The sequence below is a fragment of the Osmerus eperlanus genome, chromosome 11, assembly GCF_963692335.1.
Source record: "Osmerus eperlanus chromosome 11, fOsmEpe2.1, whole genome shotgun sequence".
Lineage (NCBI taxonomy): Eukaryota > Metazoa > Chordata > Actinopteri > Osmeriformes > Osmeridae > Osmerus > Osmerus eperlanus.
This window is the reverse complement of record NC_085028.1, coordinates 11,843,592-11,864,883: the sequence shown is the minus strand read 5'-3', so window position 1 is coordinate 11,864,883 and position 21,292 is coordinate 11,843,592. Positions and strand designations below refer to the sequence as shown.

At 40.9% G+C, this 21,292-nt stretch overlaps 1 protein-coding gene across 4 annotated transcripts in view; it reads left to right on the top strand.

Annotated features, from left to right (window-relative positions):
- The window catches only part of nectin1b (nectin cell adhesion molecule 1b), a 99,828-nt gene that overhangs the window by 66,279 nt on the left and 12,257 nt on the right, over window positions 1-21,292 (top strand). For all 4 annotated transcript variants that reach the window (XM_062473597.1, XM_062473600.1, XM_062473598.1 and 1 more), the window contains exon 6: window positions 15,536-15,683. In XM_062473597.1, coding sequence (XP_062329581.1) covers window positions 15,536-15,683 — 148 coding nt within the window. The remainder of the gene's footprint in view (window positions 1-15,535; window positions 15,684-21,292) is intronic.

Sequence of the window (21,292 nt, the reverse complement as noted above, 5' to 3'; positions counted from 1 at the left end):
CTCCTAACCCTACCCTGTAAGACTTCTATTGATTAGGTTGCTGTGCTGCATTTGCAAAGCCATTTCTGAAATGCTGATCCATTCAAAACATGAACACTGATCCTCCTAACCCAGACTGTCTGGGTTACCATTATACTGGCAGGTGGGGGTGAGGACGGGGGTGAGGGCGGAGGTGAGGACAGGGGGGGAAGTGGTTAGCACAACAGTTAGTTAACAACTTCTAATCTCACCTCTGACTCATTTGGTAAAGCTGTCATTTTGATGGTCTTCGACATGCACAATTCAAGAATCTTCCTCATGATTTGAGGCAGTGATTGTTCTAATTGGATTATTGTCAAAAGAGGTTAGAAAATCATAAGCTTGAGATAGAAATAGACATGGTGTCATAAATTGGCCAAATAATGTGTCTGACAAGTGCGATAGAAAAAGAAATGCGGGCACTGGCTTGCAATTATGTTTATGACAAAATTGAGCAGGGTCAGAATCCACTCTTAAGTTCTTTGCTTTAAAATCATGTCCACTGATTCATAAGTATCAATTTAACAAAAATGTAATCTATCAGGAACAAAAGCATTTGTCATCACATCAAAGGGTCACATGACACAATGACCTGTTAGGTCTGGCTAGTTTCATCTTGTACAACAAATGCCCGCCATGGGCTAAAAGCTTCCTGTTTAAATAGATTTTTAAGAGATAGTGCTCATCAATGAAGTGCCATCCGGCCCCTGAGCTGCATGGAAATGATCCCTAAGAAACACCGGACAATGTGACTCTTGACAAAAGAATGTTAAGCTTCACTTTTAACCCCAGAGTAAACATTCTGGCTTGACTCATGATTCACATCCATGCAAGTGGTTTAACCTGTTTAGGTTCTAAACTATTAAAACAGGATCTACTGGGATTTTGGATTTGTGTAATTGCGTAATGCAATATAGAACCCATTAATGTAAAACAAGGTACTATAATTTAAAGAATAAATGATAGGCTTTACTCTTGTTTGATTCTCTCAGGCTTGGAGCCTTGGTCAAGGTTTTGTTTGTAGAATTTTTGAAAATGAAAGATGGATTTGTTTTGATGGTCTTTTGTTTCGACTATTATTTGATATTCCATCAAGGAGGTTTTGTTACAGGAAACATGACTGAAACCCTGGGGCGGAGAAGATGGAGGGACTGCGTGGTTACATGCCAGCAAACAGACACAAGCATTTACTTGCCACCTAGTAAACACTGTTTACATGACAGATTCTTGTTTGTTTTAGTTTTTTGTTCTCCTTTTCTTAATCTGAGAGTTTTCTTGTGTAGAGAACAAGTAAGTTTACCACCTACACAAGTCTTATAGAACAGCAGAAGAAAAGAGCAACCTTACTGTTTTAACAAAGAGGGGTATCTGTGGGTGAATACAAGTTAGATACAAAAACATAATAATACTTTCCCAAAAAAAGAAATGCATTTTTAACTAATTATATATGATATTTTTTTTTTGTGTGTGTGACCCAGATCTAGTGAGATATTTATTTATTACATGTTCAGTCGTGAGAATCCTTTTTTCACATAGAGCAACATAATTGAAGATGCGGACAACAAATCACATGTAACCTTTCCCAAGATGAGGAGATGGGATGCCAAACAGAAGGGATCTTGAGAGCATTTCCTTATGACTTATTTTTCAGCTTTTTTTCTGTCAAGGTTCTTCCACGTCCAGTAATTCAATCATAGCTGCCAGGTCTGTGGCAGTGCATGGAATCAGTGATGGAAGTTTAGCAGAATGCATCTGTTTAAAATGATTGTGGAAAGTCTTCACTGTATGAATAAGCTGCCTTTCATTGTTCACATGGCATTTAGACGACAGTCCATCTTCTGGTTAATTGCACTATGCTGCACAGGAGTACATTGTATTAGATCTTTTCTGTCATTCGTTTTTTCAGGGAAGACTGAATCAGCCTCTCTTTTCCTTATCGTCTGTTTTGACACCCGACAAAACTCATCGCCTCTGAGGGAATTGGAATCAAGGGTCTTGTTTTGTTCTGGCAGTTCTTTCAAGAGTGCCCATCAATCAGGTGATCTATTGTGTTAGTGTAGGACCTTTCTGTATTGAATTGCATGACTTGCTTCATAAAGCAGATGACTTGAGGGCATTGAAAGTTTGTTATGGTCAGTATAATCTACAGGAGCGTCAATCAAAGCTGAGAACATACAGTATAGTTGAACTTTACATTTCATTGCTATTGTAGCTGAAATTATAGTGTCTAGACAAGCTGTTCTGATTGGGACTTTCTGGCCTTTCACATAGTTGGTTTTATATTGACATGCTTTCATATGGTTATCTTCCATGGCAAGGATCTCTTTAATTGACCCAGACAGAATAGAGGAGAACTTCTGTTGAAATCCCTCCCTTTGTACCTCCGATGATTTTGTCATTTTCCAGTCAGTGAAAATGGAGCCATGGACGTGATCAAGCACTCAAATGAGAACATGATTAGGGAAGCCCATCTCTCTTTTAATGAGGCTATTACTGCCAATACCCTTTATTGCCCGTTTTTTCCATTTAAAGAAAAAAGCAGAACAGATACTCTCGTTAATTAGAATTGGCCAATCAGTCTGCCATCAAACTCTGGAATACATTTAAGTCGTTACATGAAAGATGACAACACGGGTACAGTGTTGCATTCCAATGAGAGAGCTATGGAGCTCATATTTATGCTGATTGGATGGGGTTTGGATGGGTTATGGTGGCATGGTATTACATTGGAACGGAGTGAAACAGAAGACGATTCAGCCGTTTTCACTTGATGTTGCAACTGATCGATGAGAGCCCCGTGGCTTGACTTGTTGAGCACATTCACTCTAGTTTCGAAAGCTTTAGAGAATTCAAAGAAGTACCACTTAATTTGCTGGTGCTGTCAGTAACTGGAGGTGTTCTTCAGGCTGGAACAGTGAGTAAACAAGGTGCGGGTCTTTGATTATTTACATTTTTCATTTATTTTTCATGTATGTGAGTGGAATACACGATGGCCGATTTTTTCAAATAAATGACTGCTTAAAGATGAATGGGTAACATTATGCAAAGGATGTGTTTTACTAAATGTATTCATGTTCTCTGTTTCTTTGTGGAGTTATAGAGAGTCTGTAATTATCTAAAGCTTGTCACTTGAACCAGTCTTCCTTCTCTCATCTTGTAGATTTTGAATTGTGTTTTTTGTTTTCTCTCTGATACCATGGTCTCAAAAATCTAATCAGAACATGGGGGCAACATCATCATTTTTAGTTTTGATTGCAGAGAATGAGGTTGATGTGGACAGAGCAGCAATTCAATCTCAATCTCTTTTGTAACTGAATAGTCTAGATGTCCTCTGGGTGGTAATGACTCATGATAAGCACTTGCTAAAGCCCTGTTTGGCTGTTTCTTCCATTTTCCTTTGGTGAAGGTTGTTTGAATTCTGCTCTTAACAAAAATACAATCTTTCTTTCACATATCTGCTCCTAAGGACACTCTCTTCTCTCAACATTTCTTTTCACTGAAAATCTATTCCAACTCTACCTTTAGAGTGGGAGCGTTTCACCTCAGAGCTTCACCCAGCACAAGTCATCTACTGCCTGATAATGAGTGTATGGCCTTAGCCTCCCATCTGGGCTTCGCTCACTCTCCTGTCAACCAGGACTGCCATGGCTACACAGGCTCCTGCAGAAGAGCTTTGTCAGCTCTTCAGCGTGGGACTGAGTAATGACATGGTAACTAGAAGTTTTGCAAATTAATCATGACATGGAACACATAGAATCAAGCACCTCACACATTTATAACAATCAACAAGGTTTGATTTTGATATTCCAACTGACTCAATGTCTCAGTTGTGAGCTTCAGAGCAATTTGTGGCATAGCTGCATAGGCGGCAAAAGAATGTGCCAATATAAAAGACGTAGAAAATGAATGTCAGGAAATCAGCCTGGATTGTCCTCTAAAAGAGTTCACAGTTCATAACATGCTGTCAGACTGTGTTGTGAGTCTTCTATCAGTGGGATGAATACAAAAACGGTCGATCTGTGGATAGAGACCTGCAGAGGAGTTTTTAATGGCTGTGATTTTTCCCTCCTTGTTTTTTTTCTTCCTTATCAAAGGTTCAAAAAAGGTTGATTAAACACAAGTGTGGCTACAGTGACTAGACAAGATGTGTCGGCATGGCCTGTCTCCCAGGTCTACTGTAGTGGAGAGGCTTGTCGGTTCCTGCCCTTGCAAATCAGGTTTCTCCTGCTCCTCTAAAATCCCCACATGCCCTGGCTCCCTGGCAAAGCCATCATGATTAAATGTGAGACATGAGCCATCCTGCCAAGAGAAAGATGGGGGAGGAGGGTGGGGGGTTGGGTTAGGGGGACCTTAGTTTGGAATTTCTTTGCTGTTTGTCATACACAAGGAAAAATGAAAGCAGATGGCGAGAGGGAGAGAAGAAAAAAAGAAGGGAAAAAAGCATTCATCAAGAACAAGGGGTACTCTCCCTACCCCACATGCAAACTACCAATCACTGCCCATGTTGCTAGATTAAATATAAGAATGTACTGTAGCACAAAACATATAAGTGCCAAGCTTTGGCGTGGAGGGAGACCACAGAAAGAGAGAGCGAGAGGAAGAAAGGGAGAGGAGAGAGAGCGAGAGCGCAAGTGGGCATGTCTGATTGAAGTGTGTGATCCAGGTCTAATCTGGGCTGCTTTGGATGAGTAGTGTTGTTGGTGGCTTCTTATAGAAGAGAGAGTGATGGTGGTGGCAGAGACCTCATCTCCTGTACCTAATTCAATTGAAGAATAAATGAGTTCTGTTGGTAATTTTGGAGATAACCTGTGCAGTGGCCAAGCTTAAAAGAAGATAAGAAACACCACAGAAATGAAGACAAGAAAATGAGAAAATTTTTCATCCTGCCTCCGTTGAATTAAACTTTTCCTAGTCCTCTGGAAACTTTAATTAAAACATGAGTACACTGACATGCTCGCACACGCACACACACACACACACACACACACACACACACACACACACACACACACACACACACACACACACACACACACTCACATACCAGATAATCCAAGCAGAGCAATCAGTTTGATAAAGTGTAGTCTGTCGGAGGGTGAGCCTGTTATGTTTGAAACCTAACAAAACATTACATTGTTGGGTGGATTAATCATCATTTGTCCTTCAGTGGCTGGTGTCCGGACTTTTTCTAATACAGTCTGGAGTGCTTGTGACACATGCAGTGGCTCAGTCCATATGGAGACTCACAAACAAAGCAGGGTCATTCAGAGCTTCAGCTTTGAGTCCAGTTTTTCATTATGGCTACAGTAAGCCGTCTCCTGCCTTGTGTGCTTTATTAATGGATGTGTTTTGTGTAAAATGCTTGGCACTGCTAATAGGTTTCTCAAGTCCTCTTTTGAGCTGTCATTGAGAAGGATCATATCTCAAGTCAAAAACACAATACCTGTTATGTTTTAATTACAGTAAGTCACAGAATGCATTGCCTCTAATAATTTGCATTGAAATGTAGCTAATTTGTTTTTCCAGTGCTAAAATAAGATATATGGTGCGATGGTTTTCATTGGAAATCATCACTCACTGCTTTTCCAAGCCACAGTGGTAGACTGAACTCAACTGTGTCCCTTTCATCAAGGCATGGAAAGACTGTTTGCATTGGAGTGCCTGTGTGTGTGTGTGTGTGTGTGTGTGTGTGTGTGTGCCTGTGTGTGTGTGTGTGTGTGTGTGTGTGTGTGTGTGTGTGTGTGTGCCTGTGTGTCTGCGCACATGTGAGTTCCTGGGTCTTTCAGAATACTGAATTTTGTTTTTACTGGGCAGACTGCAATATCTTAACTTCTCCTGCCATAAGAATTTATATTTATTTATTCAAGGTAAATTGAACTCATCCCTGAAGCAACAAACCTGACCTAAAAAAGACACCAATGCAAATATGGTGCTGATTATTTCATAGGTAGCACTGTGAGAACACTGAGTTTGTGTGCGTTTGCATATCCCAGTTTTTCCTCAACTGCTCTCTCAAGTTACTTGAAAAGGACTTAAACTCAGCCCCAGTGCATTGCAGTAGTATTTATTTGGATCATCTTCCTCATTTTCCTCCTCTCACACATAGATTACTTCCAGTGACCACAGCACTGAGGCTTCAGATTCCATGGCGGTGGTGGTAGAAGTAAGCAGCTCCAGTGGTGAGATGAAAATGTCTTTGAAACTCTAGTGTCTCCCTAAGCTTTGTGTGGCTGCTTGAAGCAGGGCTGAGCTGGGCTAGAGTGAGAGAGGTGATGGTATGCTTGCAGAATTGTAATAGTCACCCTTATTACTTGGTCTGAGGCAGATCTGAGCTCAGGCAGCTTCCCTGGTTGACAGCAGAGATTTTCCTGTCTGTGCTGAAGAGGACCTGACTCAACCCTCAACTTTAAACTGAGAGCAGACTGGATCAGGATGGATGGGTGCAAAGTGATGTACTAGTCTTTTGCTTTGTATTTCAGCACATTTTGTGGAAAAGAACAGTGAACGAACATTCTCCATCATGTATTCCATGCATAACAAGCAGACTTCAATGAATCATGAAATGATGGTCCCTGGTGATGGGTTCCTAACACAAGGCAGTGCAATGTTTTGTGCTGTGAGGTTAAAGTACATGTGTGCGCCATTTAGACTATGTCCAGTTTTTGGCCAACCCTTCCACCAAACAATTGCGGTTAACTGAAACCTTTTTTCTGAGGTTGAACAAGGTTGGTGTGGTTCAAGTTAACTGCAAATCAGTATGATAGGCTTTGTGTTTCATCACAGGTAACAATCATGCAGATTGTTTGGTGATTGGCTTTTTTCTTGAGTCACCCTAATCAGTGCTGCACTCCAAATTACATCACATATTCCCATTTTTGACGTTATCATCTTGCTTTCTGGCAGGCCAAATTGTGTAAAAAAAAAGATCCCAATTAGATTTGCTTGTATTCACATTGTTATCTAATTATGTCCAACCATAGATTTTGGGCTTAGGTTAAGGCAGAGTTAACTTAATTGGAGAGACAATAGCTTTACCTTCACACCAAAGGTATGTTGCTGCATAATGTAAGCCAGGCTGAGATTCACCTTATTCCATTTGTGATTTATAGAGGGTTGACTTCTTTCTGTGAACACTTCAAATGCACAATGTTCTTCTACTCGTTTTTTCTTCTAATGTGGAATGGAAGCAAACGGGTCGAGGGAGACAATAATGGCTCCTTATACTGACTCACCATGTTGTTTCTGAAGTTTTCTGTCTGGAATATCCAGTGTTGTAAACAAACAGGCAGTGAAGTCCTTGTAGTCCTCCCTTTCCATAAACCACAATCAACCACATTTTACTGCCAGTCTATAGGGGATGGACATTCCTCATGAACTGTGGGTGAGGTTGACACACCCAGCAAACCGTGTTAGATTATTTATGAGAATCAATCCAATGATAGATTTCTTGTGCTCACTCTGCTTTTGTATTGATGATCCTTGAACCAATCTCTATAAAGATAGTTGCATGTTATCATTCCACGCCATCCACGTTGATTGAACTTCATTGTTCACAACAATTTATTTTCATTAACAACTATGTGACTTTGAATTGTTTCCTCCTTACAATAGAATGTCTGATCGTGCATCGAAAATATGCTTTTGTTCATAGTTTACTCTGTTACTGTAGAATGCATTCATAGAAGACGTCACAAACCAGCTAATGATATGTAGGGTTCAAAAAGGAAAACAGATCAGTCATGCTCATCTGTACACTGGCAGGTACATTAAAAGGGATGAGCAAACAACCTAGCGTACAGTCACGCATGATAACAGATTTCCTGAAATGGGTAATCGGCTGTTAAAATGATTAAATCAGTCACTGACAGTAAAATGTCTTCTATAATTGAATATCAAAAGCTAAATTATATTTCCCCTAGAAACACGGATGGTTACAACTACTGAATGGACAAAGAAATTCATGGAAATGGACAGAGACATATTAGAGTGATGCCATTCTAAACTTAATACCCTGTCATGTTATTTTTATGCATTGGATGTTGTCTTTTGCTTGAGATGATGCACTTGTTCAGCTATGGTGGAGGAAAGAGAATTGAGGGCCATTGGTATGGGCTCAGAAAACACATCGGCCCAAATGTTGTGAAATTGAAAAGCTGTTCTCCAGCATATTCAAGCTGACTGGGCCCCTGCTCCTCTAGCTTTTGACCACGGAAGGAAATTACACCAGTGACCTCTTGATGCTTGGCAGGAAGATAGTCTGGGCACCAAGAAGTAATTTTGCTCACAGAGAAAGGAAGCGGGAACAGAGAGAGAGAGCGCGGACAAGGTGGAGGGGAAGGTACAGATCTGTCTAAATACTGTGGCTCCTGAGCTCGGAGCCATGAGCCTCCATCACATTAACATTCAACACAGGGAGGAGCCCAGCTGGGCCTTGAAAGGGCCGGGGGGCAACACTTTATGTGAACTCAGTCTGGGCTGCACGTCCGTCATTCCGTGCTGCATATAGGGATTCTGTTCTTCACAGTCACTGCTTGGTGTAAGATTAGTGATGCGTACTGCACATTATTTTAATTACAGTATGGGGTTCCCTGTGCAAGTGTAGTTGGCAGCCACATCTTTTTCAAAACTCACCATCACATCACTGAAAGCGAGCTGTCTGACTGTCAGTCCTCATCAGGCCAGTATAGTGAAGGACTGTGTAGAGCCATCATACAGTATCTGAATGTCATACAGTCCACGGTGCCCTGTGATGAAGTTCACCAACGAAATGCAGGCAGCATAGACTATAATCAAGGTGTGGGATGGAGTGGTGTTGGGGGCCTGTGGGCAATAGAGAGGATCGAGAAAGGTACACACACAGCGCGAAATAAGCTATTACATTCTGACAGCCACCACCAGGTTGCTAAATTTAATAAATGAGCACATTTCACATCCAGCAGCAATGTTGCAGTTTATTCCCCCATTAGGAAGCACCGGTCCACGGTTCCAATCACTCTTTAATTAGAACTGTTGTTATTGGGCTGTCACAGGAGGTAATGCCTCATGACAGCCTCAGCCAGACAGCCTGCAATCTCATATTTGCTGACACAGACTTTGGTGACTGTAGTTACTTCTTGTTGCGTGCTGGACTGGGTAGTGCACCAGATGCTCCTAGCTCATCTAAACAGGCTACATGGTTGCATGCATGACCTCAGTCTCTTCTTGCCCAATTCTTTTGTTTGTTGAGAATTGTAGAGAATCGTGGAAACAGTGAAAAGTGGTGTGTCATTTGTATGTGTGGTGGTTAAAAGAACATATATTTAATGTATTCAACGTTACTTTCTGTAAGGTATCCTAGGGCTCAAAGGAAATTAATACTTAATAACGTTGTATGCAGTGTGCTGCAGCTGTTAGGCAAACTACCTGTGTACAACTACATGTGGAGGTACTCCCTTATGCCACTGTACAGTAGACTTTTCTTCTATAATAGACCTAAGAATATAAAATGTGTTTTTCATCATTAATTCCCATTTGTCTGGGAAATGGAGGTAGCAGTTGGATGGTTTTCATTTTGTTTTATGTTTTTTCGAGACACCAAGCAACACTGGCCGCAGGTGTTTTTTATGGCGTCCTGGCAGTTTCCAGAGAATTAGGCCCATAATGGGTTTGGTTTTATCTTAATAAACACATTCCAGGTGTTAGCAATTTGTTGGTAATGAAGTGCTGCCCTCTGTGGAGTGGTGTAAAACAACAATCAGACACAATCCCAGTGTGTCCCTCCCCTGGGCTCCCCTGTCTCAGGTTTGACTCTGCGTCTGAAGGGCAGTAGAGGAGCGGTCCGTCAGCACGTGCATGCGGGTGGAATAGGAATCATCCTCTCCCCTGAGTAAACTACTACAGGGGAGAGGATGACATCAGAGGAGGAGGAGGAGAGGAGACAGCCCTGGAAACACAAGACTTTAATGAGATTCTCAACTGTAGGAGGGGATTGGGGAGAAGGAGAGAAAACACCAATTGCTGCTCCGAGTTGGCAGCATAAAACACAGATTTATGAACTTCATTAAACCACATTTCTGTTTCTTTATTGGGGCCCATACGGAAAAAAGGGGGATATAAAAATCTCTTCTGAATAAATTGCAAACAGATTCTAGTTTGCATGTGTTGGGTGTAAAGCAAGCTGGATTATTTTCAGTCTCAGTCCACTGGTTTTGATTCCTGGATATTGCAGTAGCCTAACTGTCACTGGTCTCTGGAACAGGTGGCAGTCTTGAACTGGCATTGGTTTTCTTGGGCTGGCAAGGGTTAGCAGCCAGACTCACAATCTGTCCACTTGAAAACTCCCCAGGATTTCTGGAATGTATTATAGCCCCTGCGGAGAAGACACCATTTAAAATTTCTGATGGGAGAAGAGGAAGCCAGCAGCCACGTCCACGCCTGGTATGTGATCAGAACTATGACTGGAACATTGTCACAAAACACAAAACTCTTAACTTTTGTGGAGTATGAAGATACTTTTTAGCAATGTGGGTGCAAATAATTCCAGTGTGTCAGCCCCTTTGTGGCTTTTGAAATGACTCATATCTATATTGTCAGCATTTTCTGCACTCATGGTGTGGGAAGTACTGTGATTATCTTGTGATCATCTTGTGATTGTTTGACACACTTGCCAACGTCTGAGGAACCATGCTTTTCCTCTGCAGGAAGATGGCAGACAGTCAATGGGTTGCACTGGTGAAGAGAACATTCCAGATTACAGTTCAACTCTACAGCATGGCCACAGCTTGCAACAGCTTTTCTGGCTTTGGATGGTACAGAGCCTCTTCCAGCTGGGGATCACTCACCCTTTGGCCCTGCTTCTGAACCTTTACTGCTTTGCTATGTGTGACTAACATGGTCCATGGGAACCTGGTAACACTATAGCCCACAACTTTGGGCTTGGTTGTGTCAAGACTCAAGATAGCGTTTTTTTTGTTTGTTCTGCTATGCATATTCTCTGATGATTATGCCTGTCGAGAGTAGAGGCATTACTCGGATAAGTGTTTCACCAGTGCCAGCTTTTATGTACTTGATCACAAGACAAAAAAAGGCCCTGTGCAGTAGTTGTGTTCAAATTAATGTCTTAGAGGAGCTTTTACACACAGTGGTCTGGTCTCCAAACTCTATTAATAAGACGTTCCGTTGCCTTAGTTCCTCTAGTCGTGGCTCCCCTGATGGGAGGAGGCGGAAGCTTTCCTTAGGGTTTGCCTGAGGAATGAATGAGTAATGACCACATGCAACACATGGCTCCCAGTGTGTCCCTCCTCCCCTAGGGCCCCTCTGGCTGCTCATATGCCTGAACTCCGCTGTGAGCACAACGACCTGCTGGGCACACGTTGCACTGAAGCACTGTTGCTTCCATGATGGATCGCTGGGGAACTCTGATTCTCCTTGGGTGCCTGCTTGATGGAAACGTAAATCCTCAAAGCTTATCAAAGACAACGTGGTCATGGGATTCCAGAGTGGTTTGCTAAATGGTTGGGGAGATGAACCATGGATCAGACGTGAGGGATGGAGAGTGCTCATTGGATGCAGCCAGGAGAGCACAAGGGAGTGGACTTGACAAGGAATCGAGGTGTGTGCCACCTACCAGGGGGTCGTCCAGCTAATAGTTAGGTCAAGTCCGTCAGCTCTAAGGGGTCTCACTAAGCGAGTGACAGCAAAAGGCGAGAGCCACTGTTTGGTTGGATGCTTTACTCTTATTGAAAATCAATAACAATCTTTCTGTGGCAGCAACAAGATGTAGTTGGACAACAACCCTTTACTCAATGGTGACTGCACAATGCTTTGTGTCTTCAACAGCTTTTTTTCTGTTAAAAGTGATCAAGTTAAGTGCTTTGGGTGGTTGTCATTTCTCCACGTTTTTTTTTTTTTTTTGCTGTGGACTCAACACAGTCAAGATCAAATGCACTATTACAAAGACAGTGGCTACAGTAGCAGTTTGTTAAATGACTTCAGAAATATATGGTAATACCCATATGTGTATACACGTCAATTATTTCAGTTGCATCCGTTGATGGTGATAATGCTGATCATTAGTATAATAGTAATGATGGTTTGTGCTACTGATGGGGATGATATCTCCAGAAAGACATGAGTTATCTCCATCTTCATGGAACTATCAAGTAGGCTTGATAGGCAATCCAGTGTGACTTTTTTTCTCACAGTCTCCTGCGCTTACATCATTGCAGGTTTACAATCCATTACAATCCTATTTAGTGCTGTTGTGCAGAAATGTTGCAGACGGAAGATTCTTACCATGCAATACTGTTTAGTCTGTAATTTGATCTGAGCAAAAGGTCATTACTTTTACAGAGGTGATTGAACAGGCTCAAGAGCACGCTATCACAACATAAATGTGATCTATGGCAGCTGGTCAACCCCCAGTGCTGTAGTAGGGCAATTATGAAAAGTTTCAGGCAGCTTTTTTGTCACTACGGTTATGTCATTAAGCAGTCTAAGACCTCTGGCGGTAGTCCTTGCATACATACACCCCAATCTCCTGGCCACCTCACAGACTGAGGTTGTGAACGATTCAAGCTTTCGGCTATGATTACAGAAGCTGGCTTCAATACTCTCTGTACTATCTCCAGCATCAAATCCACCTTCACATGGACAACATTAGAAATCCTGCACACTTACAGGTGTTTTCCTGAGCCCTTCTAAATTGAGAATGTGTTTCTGAAAGGTTGTGTACAGAAAGAACCGACTGAACAATAGTGTTGCTTAACAGAATTATTTGACCTCTGAAGGCTTAATTGTGAATTTTGGAATTCTAAGCAACTACCAGCATCACACATCCAACATTTAATAGAATCCTCTGGCACTAGACAGACATAGTTATAGCTGGGTGCTTGAACTAATTGAATTTTTTGCTGTCTAGCTTGGCCATGTATTTGGAGCATGGTATTGATTTCTTTACCCCAATTCCTGAGAGAAATTGTTAATAAGAAGGTTCCAACTATTGCAAAGAGCCACTTTTATTTTGTTTTTGGATGTGATGGTCTCAGTTCAACACAATCAACACAGTAGACCTTACATACAGTTTTAAGACAAACAGGACCACGTATTTTTGGAGATAAAATGAATGACTCGTCTTTGCAATGGACCAGTGCCAATCCAGTTGACATATTATATTACATTTAATATATATAAGATAGATTTAAGAATTGAGCTTTTCTTAACTGAACTATATGAGCCTACTCTAAATGTCTTGACCCAGCTAGGCACCATAGCGACGGTGATGTTGTGTGACTTAGATTGTCTAACTGAGACCACATCCCACCTCTCTGTATTTGGAGGTGAAAATCCCAATCCTCTTTTGTTAAGTGCCTGGGGTCCCACAACGGGGAAATTGCATTCAGATTATGCCCTTGTGTGTATTAGTGTTACACCGTCTACTATTGTGTCTGGCACTTGTATTAGAGCCATGAGAAATCAGGCCTTCTGGCACTTCCTGTCCAGTGTAATGAGACAACAGCAGGGGCATTCAGCTATCTGTTGCCATGCTACGGTGAAATCAGATTTACTCCTCCTCTTCAAAGCCTTTCCTATCGGGAGTTATATTTTTTATTTTTTTAAGTGTATTCTATGAAAGAAGGGAAAGAAGGTTTCCCAACTTCACAAAACCTTTTTTATTTGTTTTTGATGTGTAGATTTGACATCACATGACTTCTAACTACCAAAGCAGGGAATTAGAGTGACAGCAGTCCCGACATAGTGAGAGGCAATCTGATGGGAGTGACATGTAATCACTTACTTTGAGGCGATGTGCGTTGGGTACAAAGTGTGTAACGTGCCTGCTATTGTGTGGCCTTGTGTGAAGTAGTCCTCTGTGGATCCATCATTGTGGGGAGAGAATCAGTGGAGCAGACAGGGGCTGGCGGGAAAAGGCCCCACGGGAGAGAGGCCTTGTCCTGTCAGTAGCAGGAGGGATGGGGAGATAATAATGGAGACATCATTGGGGCTGGAGATAGGCTGGGCTTTTCATTGTCGAGAAGGTGAGAACTGTTCTCTTTCTCTGCTCGCCAGAATCACATGTACTGTCTTTGATTGGAGTGTTGTCGTTATTTGTGTGTTTTTTTCTGAATGACAGCATCAGGTTATTTCAGAGCAACAGGCAGATATAATTAAGGTGTACAGGTACACTCTTATTGTGGCAGATTGCAACACTAGGGTGTCTCTTTGTTAGTCTTTTTCTTCTTTCTTTCTGTTTTTAAGTGTGATGAAGTTGTCAAAGTGGCAACACACTGGCTACTTTGGAAATCAAATCGAATATCAAATATAATAGTTCACTTAAAGCATAAAGCTGTTGTCATTGGTTCTTGTTTCCTCAGGTTTGTATTATAATCATATCAGATAAGAAATGTCCCTAAATTGTCACTAAAAGGATCATAAAGTTTTACTATATAAGTATAATTTGTACACTTTAAGCAAGCATTAAACATATTTTCCAAAATACCCATTTCTTTGTGCTTCAAATGTCTTTTTTGGCACTAGTCTAGATTATGTTTGACACTCTTTCAGATAACTCTCAGAGTCTTTGAGAAATGTTCCTTTTAGAACAGATAGTTATAAAAGGAAGTCAAAGTTCACTTTGAATGGATCTGCCGGATCACAATATCCCAATGAATCCACTTATAAATAAACATGAATCAATAAACCTAATGAGTTTTTTCAGATGCAAACCTAGTGATTCAAACACTTGGATTCTTCAGCAGTTAGAGAAATACTCTAATGATCCATATCTTGAGTGGAAAATATCAGGGATGCCGTCTGCTCATTGGTCATTCAGCTGTTCATATGGCCTTGTGAAGATTTGAAAAGAAAAGAAAGTTGCCGCCTTGTCCTTTTATTTGTATTTGATATGTTTTTACCTAATCCATTGACTAGAGCAAAGCAATGCTAGTTTTGTGAGTATTATTGTATGTTCTCACAGACTTAAATTGCTGTCACTGGGACTTGGTATTTAGTCCCATGTCATTTTACATGATTACCCCCTACTGGTGAGTACCTAAAAAGCATACATTTTACAATGCCATTGAGAGGGCAGTTGGGTTCAGTATTTAAATCCTTGCCAATGTGTGCTGTTTTCCCCCCAATGGAATAGACATCATGAACTCTGCAACAGCTGCAGCAGGCTCCACAACACTGTGCCATTCATATGGGGCCAAGGACAATGCTCTCATCCAGCAAAATCCAAATAAAGAAAACAAATGCCTGTGTGTCCTGTGTGTCTGTGAAATACATGCTTATTGTATGTGTGTGGGAGGTGCGAATTTGACAATTGTGACTGTCTCTCACAATGTGATGACAGTCAAATAATGTTCTAGGTTTGCTTCCGTTTTGATGTGCTACGCGTAGCACATCATTTCCATCATGGTGACAGTTCTGTATTACCTTTCTTTTCCTTGTTTAGTTTTGTGTTTGGAAAGGGCTGTTTAGTGCAGTATTCCTTAGAACAGATGTTCTAAACTAATTTTCTCTCTCTCTCTCTCTGCAGAGAAGCCTATGGCACGGGGTCCCCCAGGCGGCGTCATTGGAATCCTGGGAGGTGTAGTTGCCGCAGGACTCATCATTGGAGTGGCTGTTACAGTTTTCTTGGTCTACCGACGACAGCAGAAGACCAGGACCGAGACAGATAATGACCTGTGAGTACGAGGGGCCATCTGAAGGAGCTTGAGTGGGCGGGACGGAGGTTAGATTAGAACGAATCTGTCAGCACACTGGAGAGGACTCTCCCGAAAGACCAAACATTGTAACATACAGTATATACACACATCTCCAGGGGCTTGTGTCTGCAATACTTCAAGTGTGAAAATCTTGGTCAGTCATGGAGTTCATAAGGTTCAGTGTCAACAAGAATTGGTCAGCTGAGGAAAATGGGGTTTTATGCTTTAAAAAACGATTGTTAAACTGGGGATCGTCTCCATTTTGTTGGTTCATAGATTGGCTTGATTACATACAAGTGCTCACAGCCATCTATTAAATTGTTACTTGATTGCGATGTGAGCTTGATTTGACCATTTCCCATTGAAAAACAGGTGTTTCAATCATGACTGATTGCATGGCCTACACCATGGGCACTCTGGGTAATGCTTGGCCCTTCAGAGCTGTTTTAGCACGAGGAGAGATTCACAAAGCTACTTATGGTAGCTTTGTGGTATGGGGGTGCTGAATAAAGGTTTTTCATATTAATGAGCAGTTGAATACTTGTAAATGTTTTCAGCTGTCATCGTTTTTCTGAATATATGCGTGGATTTGAAAACATTGCCTAATGTTTGGAAGTCAGTGCGTCTTGTCATACCTTTAGAGACATTTCTCATCAGATGGCAAACGGTACTGTATAATTATTCTCGGAAGGAGGTTTCCTTTTAATTAAGACAGTGGAAAGATATTAAAGAGAGATATGGGGAGATACCCTGTATTTAACTTGCTTTGCTAGCCACCCCCTAGCCAGGTAATTTCAAACTGCCTCCTGGAACCATGAGAATTTAGAGATGACCTGCTGTGGCCCACACACCGACTAGAGAGAGAAGTAGTGTAAAGCAGTAGTTATGACAATAGGAGGAAAGTTCCGAAACAAAGAAAGGGAATTCACATGCTCTCCTCCAGCTCTCCCATGGTGTCTATATCCTGTCAGCCATCTGGCAAGAGTCTTGGGAGATGTTTTCTCGAACAAAAAGCAGGAGACATGGCAGGACTATCATACTAATTGCTTTTGTCTAGAACACCTGGCTATGTGTGGTGTCAGGTTGCCAGGAATCCCATAATCCCTTGCTCTCTGAATTTACACCGTTGACTCAGGGGAATGATTCTGCTGTGTACAGAGGTCGGCTCTCCTCCACACAGGGACTATCACCAGAATGACTGGTGGAGGGGGTGCCTGAATGTACTTGTATCTCTAATAAACTTGATTAAGAATTATTATTGTAGGTGGCCTCGAACCATACAATAAATTTGATATTCATGGAGATCGTATTAGAACATGATATTGGATACACATAATATGTGCAACAGTATGTTCGGCTTGAGAACTTTCCCTTAAGCTATAAGTATGTCTATAGCAGACCCATAGGGTGAAGAACAGACCAACCTGTTTTCAGCTCTCTAGAGTGCTTTTTAAGACAAATGAAGCAAATACACGCTTCACCCATCCTATTGCTTTCTGTCTCTTTCTCTCTCCTTTGCCAATCTATCTCTCTTTCTAAGTCTGCTGCCAAAGTAACTGCTTTCTGTTTCCCACTCCCCCCCTCTCAGCATTGCTGTTGCTGCTGTGGCTGATAGTTGTGTGACACAGGCTCCCGAGAAGCCAGAATCCCCCACCAGGAAAGTAGAGGCATCTACCCCTAGTCAATCCCCTACTGAACCCTGCTCTCCCACTGGTTCCTCCATTTTGCTGCCTGCATGTAATGGTGGTGTACAACTGACATACTTGAGCACACCTTTGTGAAAATCAACAAGTATGAGCAGATCCTGTAGCACCAAACCAGAGCCAATACGTATAATATCATGCCTACCATGAAGATGCTTACTTGAAATAAGTGTAAACATTTTTTATTGTTATTTCAGTCTGTGTTGCTCCAGATGTTACTCAAATACGTTTTGATGATGAAACACAGTGAAATATAATTGATAATAAGAATCCACAGTAGAGAGCAACCCCTGAGAAAATAGTGCCAAGATAAACCAAAATTCATTAAAATGGTGTCTGATTAAATGGAAAATACCCAGTTTATCAGTTTTGCTAAGCCTAATGTGTAGAACAAAACACATCCTAATCTTCTGAGATAAGAAAAAAAAAGGAAACTGAATTAAAGGAAAATAAATAATGCCAAATCATTTTAAGAACGGAACGTATGTTTAAAAGATTATTGTACATATCGTAACATTAAATCTTCATTGCTAATTAGAACCGTTTTTGGTCCTCGTTAACAGTGCAGTCTACCACCACTGTCTATTGTACCAATCACCTCTCTCCTCCTATCTGTTTGCATGGTTGTTGTCTAATAAGCATGTCAAAGAGTTTTCCATTGTTATTATTGTAATATTTGTGATTCGCATGGTATGGTGATACTTCATGGAATGATCTGTGATCTCAGTATGTTTTATGCTTGTTGTCAATGTAATGATTTTGTATCACTGTCAATATGTAAGAGATTGCCATAAAGACAGACAAGTCGTTTTCTTACGGAGAAGTGATCAAATAGCATTTTAAAATGTTGAACAACTGTATGTAAATGCAGACAATGTGAAATCAAAAGAAAGTGTGATAAGACAATCTAAGTTCCATCAGAGTGTATAATGTCAGATTAATAGGGAGTATTTAGCCATGTTATTTCATTCTGCATGTTGAGAAGCTGTTAATCATGCCTGGGCATTTGATAGCATGCCTGAATGCTCCCGTAGTCACGCCTGTGTTTGCCCTCAAACGGCAGCACATGATGAGACTCAAAATTGGTCAATTCCAATAAATCATTGCCCCTTTGGAGGCTGCACTGGCACAGCAGTCATCCTCTAATCAGAATAGATGTGCATCGTCAAAACTGGTGTTCTCAGTATAATGTGTCCATCGCTTTGCTTGTTGGTGCAATTTGATGGATCATTTCCAAAATGTCCAACTCATCCCAAAGACTAGTGCAGTCTGTATTGACAGAGTTGCAAAACAGTCAGTATGAATAATTCTGATGTCAACTCCCTGACTGTATATGACAAATCACATGCAGAATGTAATACAGCCTTGAAATGTGAGTTAGATGTCAGTGTCAACAACAGACACGTTGATTGAGGAGTGCATTTGTATCTCGTTGTCTCTCCTGGGATTAGGCACTTGTCTCTGAAAATTACCTTTAGGGAAAAAAGGGAATACTCAGTTTAACTGTGGAAAATGCATTTTTGTTGCTGCTGCCAACAGCAACTTTGTGATTTAAAGGACCCATGAAAGTATTAAAGATATACATTATCCATTGTGGGTTGAGAGAGTCAGTTTTAAATATAATTATATATACATAGTTTTGTATTGCCAGCTTGGACGTGCATCTACTATCCTCTGTGTTTACCAGAGGAATTGGTGTGCGTTAGAGAATATCTACAGAGCAGTCATCGGCTGTTCTCCCCAGGCAATCTTTGGAGACCTATAAAAGCTGATAAATGGTTATTGATGTTGGACATTAATTATCCGTAAATTTAAGGATTATATCTTTATTATCTTGTGCCTCTCCTCATGGATAATTATTGTTGTATTGAGAGTGAATATGAATTGTTCTCTGTTTTTGAGTATTGTATATGAGTAGATACAATGCTTAGTATCTCATAGTACAGTCATGTGCAGTATATTGTCGACTGTAACATCAAAATGTCTCACTATTACAACATATCTTAAATATTATGCTTTGTATACTACATTGGACTTCAAACCTGCTCAAAGATGTCTGGACACAACATACTTTGCTTTACAAAACTGGAAATATGATTGATAAACATTTCAGGAGCCAATCATGTAGTGTTCTTTTTTTATTCTCTTTGGTCAGAATCAGATAAATTGGGCACTTGTGACAACTGAATGGAAAAAAAGGAATTGTGGTCTCGCCTTTGAAGAGATTGGAACCCCAGACAAGACATGGTGGTAATTGGCTCTTCAACATCAGATTACATTGATCTCATCATGCAATTAAAAGTATCATTAGCATTTAAATTGCTAAATAAGATTGTGATCAACCGAAATCAATGGGAGCACCAAGGATCAGCTCCAGTACTTCATGTTGCTTTCTATTGGGAGGACGATGTCCACAATCCAGCTCTCTTATACGGAAGCTGGAAGCATGGCCACGTTCCGATGCAAAAGAGGTTGGAGACAAAAATATCAATTCAAAGTTTGTCAAACTAAGAGACATCTTCACTTGAATATTTTCCATTCAAAAATCTGCTTTCCTTAAGCCAAATATCGGGCTAATAGGTTCCCTTTTGTCAAAGCAGCCTAAAAGTCCTTTATTTTTTATATATTTTTATATATAAACCTTCTCTTACAGATTACACTTTTCAGTTTAAGGATTAGTTATGTTTTCTCTTCGCTATCCCCTTTAAATCTCCCCTCTAAGCTGCCCTGAGCCTTTTGTAGTCAGCAGACCGAGGAAGAGCAAGGTCTTCAAGGTGGATGTTTAAGTAGCAAGTGGTGCAACCTGAATGGAACTCATGGCCCTGTCTTCTTTGCCCAGTGCTTCATCTTCCCTGCAGGCCTGAGGTGCTTGTCGGCTTTCATTAACGTTTCACAAAGCCAACGCCCACACCCTGCCTGCATCACATCCAGCTCTGATGTAACAAGCTGGTTTACATGCAATCACACAGCAGAAAGAACATTGCTGTGGTAATGCAGGAGCAGAGAACCCTGTTGTAGCAATGGTGTGTCTTATTAAGGAGACTCTAAACAAACATTGGGCACAAGCCAGGTACAGTAGAGACTATTCTTAGAACTGTTATATTAGTTTTCTGTTTGTTTTTTTTACGTTTTGTGAAATGCGATTTAAACCGCTTTAGCTAGATATTGGTTAAGCTGAAGACACAGAATTGATTCAACATGGTACATGCAACAAGTTGTGTTGGTGTTACACCTTACTGACATTGATAACCATCGATTTATTGCTCAAAGACTGTTTTCAATCCATTGTCCAGACCTGTGATCCATGATCATTGTTTTCAACCATCAAGATCATACATCAAAATAATGATTTACCAAATGAAAATACTACAATCCATTGCATCTTGTATATCTATTGAATTCATTAATCTCAATGAAGTTCACATGAGAAGAAATACATAAAAATCACATCAGAACCTGTGGCACCACAGCTTCATAGAATAGTAAAACAGTCTTGACTGAAAATTGAAAAAATATTGTATTATTTAGTTGGCTTGCATTGTTGTGTTCCTTTGAAGCAGGATAATGTAATATATGGCTGAAGCTGTTTCTGCCAATTGCAATCACTGTGGTTCCCTCCCTCACACAAGGAACACTTTCTGTTATTTGATAAAATACAAACTTCCTACCATCCAACATGATAATTGATGACAGACTCATTTGGGGCAGTGCTGTTGCTTTTCATCAAAATAGCATAGAGGCCATTAAGAAGAGATATGCTGAAGTGGAGCCTCTCTGGGTCCTGACAGCACTCTCCATGATGTTAACTGAGCAAAGCAGACACCTATTTTGAAATATCTGTCTGTGTCTGTCTGTATCTCTATTTGTCTGTGTATCTTAGTCTGT